Source organism: Branchiostoma floridae, chromosome 11 (assembly GCF_000003815.2).
Source record: "Branchiostoma floridae strain S238N-H82 chromosome 11, Bfl_VNyyK, whole genome shotgun sequence".
NCBI lineage: Eukaryota > Metazoa > Chordata > Leptocardii > Amphioxiformes > Branchiostomatidae > Branchiostoma > Branchiostoma floridae.
Window position 1 is genome coordinate 6,775,870 of NC_049989.1, and position 8,991 is coordinate 6,784,860.

The following is an 8,991-nucleotide window of genomic DNA, read 5'->3' on the forward strand; positions in this document are numbered from 1 at the left end:
CAGTTTTCTCTATAAAATGAAAAAAGGTGTCTATGTTGCTTATTATAATGATTGTACGTTTAGTTATGTATTGCAAGGTGAAGAGATAGTATGATTTGGCACACAGACTATGAAAAAGGACAAAGTGTTATGTTGTATCCAGAGAAACATTCATTTATATAATATGTGGTGGCGGCGGACTTCATTATGGTATAGAAAAATCCCCCCTCGGAATTGTGAATGGAACAGTCAAAGGGCAAAGTCAAACTTACCTGGCAGTCCCGTGATCAGTCTTACGACGGATTCAAGGTTCGACATACAGGTATTTATTGTTCATTGTTCTTCCTACGTTTCTTAGTCCCTCATGAGATGCATGCCGTTTTGCCGGAAATTTCCGCCTTGGGTGGCTTAGTAAGCTGTCGAACGTAAACTAGCGTAACTATCGAACTTCAAATGAGCATCTCAGTGGGTGATGAAAGTATGGACGGCTTTTACTTTACCATTAAGGCGTCACGTATCGTTGTTAAACATTTTGACAATGAGTAACCTGGAACTGTGATCACAGATTACGTTGCCAGGGCCCACACAGGCCAGTCTCTTCGGCAGTAACGTTAGGTCGATCTAACAGTTTACGAAATTACGGTTGCCTCAGCCCCACTGACGCTAGCTGTTACTTGAATTTAGGCAGGTAAAATCACCGGGGAGTGGGTTCTTAGATGATCTTTTATTCCAACACCACACTATTAGCATAGTTGGTCCGGCGGGAACATAGAAGGCTTACGTCAGACCATGATCTATGGCCGCACCTTGGGCAATTACTGTCGTATTAAGGTCACCTGAGTGGCGTCAAATGGACCCTTGTGATTTAGCACCGCCTATTGTAATCTCCTCGCAATTCAGCCCCTGACTGCGAAGAGGAAGTAGTCGACCTACCCGATAATGCATACAGCCTTTACCGACGAATTTTAGCACAAAGACCTGTGAGCCCAGGTTTAAGATAATAACCAGCCTTTTTGATTCCCACAGAACATACCTCTCCGGTAATTCGTAAAGTTTGTGTTACCACGACGCCACAATGGCAAACGCCAACAACGAAACACCGTGCATTAATGCTTAATTAATTAATTAATTAATGCATAGAGTATGAATGCGTTCGTTATCATTTGGAAGTTATTATTACCTAATTTTCCTCTATGAAATGGATAAAGAATGTCTAGGTTGCGTAATGATTGTACGTTTAGCGGTATGTACGCTAATGTGATAGTATGATTAGGCACACAGACTATGAGATAGGGCACAACATTCAGATATATATCCAAAGAAAGCATTCACAAGTTTATGTGGGGCGGCGGACTTTGTCCCAGTGCACCTGTCGGTATGGTATAGTACAGGGTACCTCCGGTTATTGACCTCTATATGTCTGTTCCATTCACAATTCATGGGGGTGCATGCTCACAATCTGAAAATATTCCTCAAGAAAGATTGTTTAACTGATTTACATTCCACATATATAAAACAACTTCTGAATATTTTTCGCCAAACCTATCGCTCTTCCAGAATTTCAGGCTACCGAACAAATTAATTGCACTCAAATTGTCTTTTTCTAATAGCTTCTTAAAACAGACACCTGTCATAGGCAGGGGTTCCAATGCTCTAACAGTTTTGGAAAAGTTTGCTTGCGATTTATTAAGTGCTTATCTGTTGGTTTCTTTCTTAAGACCGCATTTAATAGGAGTTTCTGCTTCTGATTTGGACAAAATAAGATGTCCCGCGAAATTGTAAATGGAATAGTCCAAGGTCAAAGATCAAATTTGAGGTGAACTGGTAGTACCTGGTACTGTGGTCCCATGATCAGTCTTGCGAAGTGTGTTGCGACGGATTCAAGGCTCGACATTCAGGTATTTTAGTGTTGAATTATGGAAAAAAAACTATATCGAAATCCAGTGCTTAACGTCCTGAGATGCGGGCAGAAATTTCCGCATTTGGACACCTCTCTTATTCTCAATGAAGTAGCGTAACGTTAGGTGGCACAAACAGTCTAAGGAGATTTTGCCTCAACCCCACTGTTAATTGAATTTAGGCAGGTAAAACCACCTGGGAGACGCTTCTTGCATATGATCTTTTATTCCAATACCATACTATGTCCACTATTTAGTTGGTCTGACGAAGATAGCATATGTGACCAAAACCCTGCGTGCCCACGTTAACGTTGTTTGATTCCTACAGAACATTCCGCTCCAGTAAAATCACAATGGCAAACGCCAACAACGAGACCCCGTGCTGTATCGGGGACAGACTGGAGTATGGCTCCAAGGGGAGGGAGCTGAAGGTGGGCGGCGTCGACATGTACCTGGCCACGCCCAAAACCCCCACCAAGAAGGGAATCGTGGTTTATATAGACATCTATGGCTGGCAGATGCCCAACACCCGTTACATGGTGGACATGATAGCCAACAATGGATATGTGTGAGTAACTAATTATACCCAAGGGTCTGAAGTATTATTTTTGGTGTGTGTGTGTGTTGTGTGTGTGTGCGCGTGCGTGTGTGTGTGTGTCTGTGTGTGTGTGTGTGTGTGTGTGTGTGTGTGTGTGTGTGTGTCCCAGTCCCACAGTACTAGTGTCTGACTGAATGTCTGTATGTATGCATCAACTGTGTGTCAGTATTTGACAGTATTTCCAATACACACTGACAGTACAGTATTGCGACAAGTACTCTGTGCTGCTATTTTTGCATGTAGAACTTTAAAGTATCCTGAAGCAGCATGGGTTGAAGGGAGTGAACTCTGGTATCTCTGAATGCCCTCAAGGAAATCACATGAACGTAGGGCTAGCTGGGAGAAAAATACTCTAAAAGGCTATAGATAAAGGAGAAGAAAAGAACACATTTTGCATGGAAAAATAATCATTATGTGAAAAAACTATTGTTCTTGCAGGGCAATTCTTCCAGATGCATTTCAAGGTGCAGAACCTTGGTCACCTGACAGAGATAAGAGCACCTTCCTTGAATGGAAAAAGACAAAGGACCCAAACAAAATTCATACGTGAGTCCAGACATCTTACAGACTTTTATCATTAACACAACCTACAATACAAGTCACAGGTGGCTACTTGTGATCCTGCATCATACACCAAGACTTACATCATGTGATGTTGTCCGTACAACACCTGTGAGAAAAGGAATATCTACAACGCTACAAGTATCATGGGCTGTAACACAGAGAGAAAGAGAGGGAGAGAAGGGGAAAAGCCTTCTGATTTGTAGAGAATGCATCAAATACTTTTAAGTAATACTTAATTATTTATTTTTATTATTTAACCCCCAAGCACGTGACATATTTTTTTCAGAAATGGTATGTGGGTGATTCCAACTAAGCCTACTGCCATCTAATGTAAGGGGAAACAGACATCTGTGGGAGATTGTGAGTAAGACCATAAAAGTCAAAGTCAACCCTAAACTCTGCCATTGTCCAGCGTAGCTGATGCAGCAGTAGGTTACCTACAGCAGGAGTGTGGTGTGGACCAGCTGGGATGTGTGGGTTTCTGCTGGGGAGGGCGAGCTGTGCACGCCTGTCTGGTGGACCGGAAGGACTTCAAGTGTGGAGTGGCTTTCTACGGTGAATTGATGTTCCTGTGGATTTAGACAATTGTAAACCAAACTTCAAAATCAAACGTTGCTAAGAGATTGATGCAACCCCTTGATCATTAAACTGATCATGGTGTGTGCCTGCAACGTGGAAAATCAATTTACAATAAAAGTGCAGAAACATAGATAAAAATATAGACATTAGCGAAAAATAGCAATAGTAGCAGTTGGTACTACAGCCAAACCTGTCCTGAGCAACCAGTCAAGGGACCGAGCAAAAATGGTTGCTGAGGACAGGTGGTTGCTCCTGACAAGTTGGTTGGTTGGCGAACAAAAATAATAAATGATACGGTTCGCATGATATACACCTTTCAGTTAGTTCTCAGGAAACATATCTACAAGAGATGCACAGTTTTCAATCCCCATGCTGTTATGTAAACAAATTTCAAGAAACCATTGTTAAACAATCAGAGCTGAGTTTGTCTAACAATCAAACATGGTTTGTTTTGTAGTTGTCTGTTTTCTTGAACAGCCCAAACAAGTGCTTTCAATTTCTCTACCAGTATGTCAAAATTCTCACTGATAATCATTTTGCACGGTGCACATTGTTAATATGCTTGAGTGATATTCCCTTACATAAAGAAAAGAAGTCCAGGGTAACTGTGCCTAGTACACTAGGTACTAGTGTAACTGTGCCTAGTACACTAGTAGCTAGCTGCTGTCAATCAATTTTGGTTGGTTGGGGCAGGTTGAATGCCCCTTTGGGACTGTAAAAAAGTGGTTGCCGGTTGGGGAAGACAGGTGGTTGCTTGGGAGGGGGTCTTAACTATGTAACTAGAAAGGCCGACATTTGCTTAGGAGCAAATACAGCATATTTCAGCCATAGCTTTTCCCATACAACATTTAACTGTCTCAAATAACCCCTGCTCGAAAATGGAACATTTAGGGGCACACCCCAGTTTCTCGCCCCCATTGAAACGTATAGTTAAGAGACTATTTTCAACGACGCCGTATTTCCAAACAAAATTTTCCCCGGGAACTACACCTATACAGTATACAGGAAGTAAAAATGTACCATCTGGTCTAACATATCTGATTTGCAAGAAAATTGTAGGACCTAAAATCTCACAATATCCTAATGAATTTCGAAAGCCCGTAGCGATGACATTATCGGTCAAGCTGCCCGGGGTGCTTCACTGTTTGCGTCCTCGGAGCGATACCCGGAAGCCAAGATGTGTCGACAAAAACTTACCAAAAACAACATATAGGGGTCGAAGTTTATACTTGCAGCGGATCCGCTCCGCTAATTTTACAAGACGTGCCCAACCCGATTCGCATGTGGGAAATGTTGTTATACGTGTCGTTACCATCTATACCAAGACAACAGCCTTGGCTGCAGTCTTTAGATATACCGATTAGACAGGGCGTGCCACTTTATGCGAAAAATCGAATTAACTTGCGACCAATCACAGCCAGCAGCGGCTCCAACAAAGGCGGTAACATAACGTCAATCAAGAAGAGGCACGAAACTTTGCGAAAATAAACCGAGAAACTGCGATGTTTGGGACTGGATAACATACACAAGTATCTCGCTAATATAAGGCGTCGACCTGTCAACAAGTGAACGACGCGGAAACTATTGCTTCTACTACAACTAAGTTGAGGGACAACGACAAGGGGCAGCGGTGCAGTCAGGGCTGACACCGATCGCGAGGAAACGATGCCAAGGCCGCGGTGGACGGCTCGACTGTCGAGTCCGTCTAAAATCCAATAAAAATGGCGCGAATGGCTTGGTCACATCGGAGACGAGTTGTGGGTGACGTGTGTTTACAGTTTGCACCAGGAGAAAAACATTCTTTAACGCTTCCTTTGTCGATAGTTTTTAAACTATGAAAATAGGAAGCGTGACTACTGAGAAAAGAATCTGAACTAACCAAGGAGCTTTTATCTGATAAAAGCTCCTTGAACTAACGTGTCGGATTCGTCATAAATTCCAATTTCACGTTAAATGCAGTTTAAATCGTACAAGGTCCGGGTGATTCCGATCGGAGTTTGCAGGCATTGCAAATTAGAATCGTGAATAAAAGTGAATGTTACCGAATAAATAGTATCATAACATTTCTTTAGTCATGCTTGTTCATTTGCTTACGCGCCTTCAACAATAAAAGTGGCATAATACAGACATAAAGTTATCATATTGCTGCAACATCGTGCTGGCAAAATGTATGTTTATTCATATAAACATTGCACAGGTAACACAATTGTTTAGATTTACAGTTCAAAACATTCTAACGATAAATATTGATGAGGAAATAATCATTCTCGCCATTGTTAAACTTACTTATCAAATCTAAACTGGCCAATTTCCCCGCGATTTCCGCCAAGTAACATTTCCTCGATTGTCTCAACTTACCCTGCCAAAGTCAAATCTGCCGAAAATGATTGATATTGCTACGCGGAATGTTGGCAAATTCATCGACAAAGACATGTACTCTGACGTTCAAGGAACGCGTACCTTCTGCTACCGTCCAAATGACCTTGTCGTTAACTCCAAATCCTCGCAAAAAAAACTATTTTATAATTATATACATGTATATAAAACCAGGCGTAAGGTGACATTCGTCCACTGTGTTGTCAAGATATGCACGTGTTTCTATATACACGGGGTTGGAAGGCCCCGCTATTGAATATTAATTAGACTTCGTCTTCCTTTTCGCTGATTGGCTGGCTCGTTAAATTCATTTAACTTGCACGTGCGGGGCTCTGCGGGGTGACGTCACGGCAAAAGGCCGAAAGAAAACCAATTTTCCCTCAGAAAAGTGCTGAAATTTACTGTATATAGTAAAGCGCTGGTTGTAAGTTAGCAATTTACGTGTTTGTAAGCATAAGTCCGTGAGATTTCTGAAACAACAGCAGTTCTGTGATAAACGGAACCTTCTAAAAACGTACGGAGCTAACAGCGCAGGGAAAATATACCATCGCATCACAGAAAAGCCCCTAAAAACTGATACAATAAGCCTTCTGAATAGCCCAAAGTGCAAGAGTTTCCCCCAACGGGGCTCTGCCCCTGGACCCTGCCGGGCCGGGGCCTTCGGCGTTCTTCGGTGGACCCCGGGCCCCGTGTGCCGACGCTGTAAAAAATTCTGGCGGGAACACTGCAGTTTATACGGAATCGTGAGGCCCCGCTTATGAATATTAATTAGCCTTCGCCCTCTTCGAGCACAGGTGTGGGCTCCGTGCGGGGTCACGGAAGGTCACGTCAGGAGGCCAAAAGAAAACAAATTTCCCATCAGAAAAGTGCCAAAATTAATCATTTAAAAGTAGTTTATGTCAAAACTTTTACTTGGATCATTTTACCAACTATCTAATGCCTATCTACACCAAATTTCAGCTCATTCGGTTATAATACCAGGGTACAGGGGGCCAAAATATACAGTTTTGGTCTTAAGATGACCCAAAAACCTTAATAAAATCATTTTAGAGACAGATATGGGAAAAATGAAAAAAACGTCCGAGGGTATTGGCCTACTCTACCCTTGTGTTAAATTTCAAGTCATTCGGTTGAGGAACAACGGAGATACCGTGTTCTGAAGATTTGACAGGAGAAAGAAAGAAACATTACGAATACAATATATTTCACCATACCTATGGTATGGCTGAAATATAAAAATGGACGGGACTGTTTCAAAGTGTCCTCTGACGGCAGGTGGTTGCCTGCGCCAGGTGGTTGCTCGGACAGGTTTCACTGTATAATATTTTGAGACTTAAATCCAGATTGACAAGTGATCCAACAACCAAGAAATTGAATTCAGGTGGCCTTAAATCAAGTTTAGCCTGTATCTACTCAATCTCTTTGGCCTGAAGAGTTATTGACACCCAGGGAGTAGATATTTGGCGGGCCTAGGTGCACCATATTGCTATATGATATAGAATTATAGGTCTAACTTTTCGCTGCCTTATCTGACTTGTAGGTATTGCTAACAAAGATGATGAGAAACTTGGACTACTGAATGCACCTGGGCTCTTCATCTTTGGAGAAAATGATCCTGTGATTCCTTTGGATCAGGTAAAGATACAATGTAACCTTTCATGTAGTGTAACATTTCAAAATTCCTGAATTGCCAAAATTTTTCAAAACACTGTACTGTGAAGCATTGAAACTTGTCGACTGATACCAGTTGATATTTACCAAATATGGTTGATATATTTGGTATCTTTGATGTTAAAACTATTGTCATGTATCCCAGTGTTCTGTTGCATTGAAACAGTAGCATTTTTGCATTTTGTGCTGACAAAGATTATATCAGATAACAGAATTCATGAACTTGCGCTATTGGACTATTAAGACATGACCGTTAAACTTTCCAGGTTGAAACTCTTAAGACAGAGTTGAAGAAGTCTTGTAAGGTGGACTACCACGTGACCGTGTATGAAGGAATGCCACACGGTTTCGCACATCGTAAAAAGGAAGAGAATGACAAAGATGCAGCGGCCATTGATGGGGCACGTCTTGAGATGCTGAAGTGGCTGGAGAAGTACATGTAATAAGCCATATGAATACAGGCTATTTCCACACTTTCCTTTACCTTTATGAAGTGTTCATTCACCTAATACATTGTAGTATGTGTAGATGATTGGCATGGCTGAAATGGAGACTACTAGATAAGTACACTGGAAACAATTGTAAGTTCAATGTTCAGGTTTTAATTGAGATTCTGGATAATGCTATAACAGTTTGATTAGATTCCATTCAACTTGATAAGATTCAACTTGATAAGATCAACTTAAAACTAGCTCACAAAATTGTATGATGCTAGTAGTCCCTATTTTATAAAGAATACAGGGGTAGATGGGAGTGGACAACATCACACATTCGCTCATTACTTTGATGAATGTTAGACATCCAGATCAATAATATTTGAGGACCTTACAATGAACATAAGTCTGTATAATTAGACAATAAGAATATGTAACATTATATATGTGAATTCATACATATCCTGATATCTATATTTGATTGTATAACCAGAGATAATCAAATTAGATAGATGAAATACTATCTACTTTATCTTTTATACAATAAATCATCCACCACTTTGTCTGTCTGACTCATATGTTCAAAGAGGTGCTGTTTATTTGTATATAGTTAATCCAATAGCAGATGGACATCCTAGTCAACTGTGAAAAAGGGCTGATATACAGCAGAAGGTCGCTAGGCTACGTTTTTGTCGGTACCAAGTCGATCTCTATCTACTTTCAGTAGAGACAGATTTTTGGACGTATGTAAGCTGTAATACTTTTTTTACTTCAGTTAGTTTCTGTAAGGGGCGTCCCTCCGATAGGACCTTAAATGGAGGTCCCGTGTTTGAGGAAAGCCACACCTCTAGCACTTTAAAGGGGGCCCACGCCTTTTTTTAAAGCATTCTGG

At 41.3% G+C, this 8,991-nt stretch overlaps 1 protein-coding gene across 3 annotated transcripts; it reads left to right on the top strand.

Annotated features, from left to right (window-relative positions):
• The first annotated feature begins 221 nt into the window (after positions 1-221).
• LOC118426302 (carboxymethylenebutenolidase homolog) lies at positions 222-8,662 on the top strand. Of its 3 annotated transcripts, XM_035835602.1 has the most exons (7): positions 222-301; positions 1,006-1,078; positions 2,255-2,445; positions 2,914-3,021; positions 3,452-3,594; positions 7,535-7,629; positions 7,932-8,662. In XM_035835602.1, exons 2-7 carry the CDS (start codon positions 1,055-1,057, stop codon positions 8,106-8,108), a joined length of 738 nt encoding a protein of 245 aa, XP_035691495.1. In that variant the 5' UTR covers positions 222-301; positions 1,006-1,054; the 3' UTR covers positions 8,109-8,662. The 3 variants fall into 3 exon arrangements, with proteins under 3 accessions (XP_035691495.1, XP_035691497.1, XP_035691494.1); XM_035835604.1 differs by lacking the exon at positions 1,006-1,078 and having other exon boundaries at positions 241-301; positions 2,206-2,445; XM_035835601.1 differs by lacking the exons at positions 222-301; positions 1,006-1,078 and adding an exon at positions 1,758-1,877 and having other exon boundaries at positions 2,206-2,445.
• The last annotated feature ends 329 nt before the right edge of the window (positions 8,663-8,991 follow it).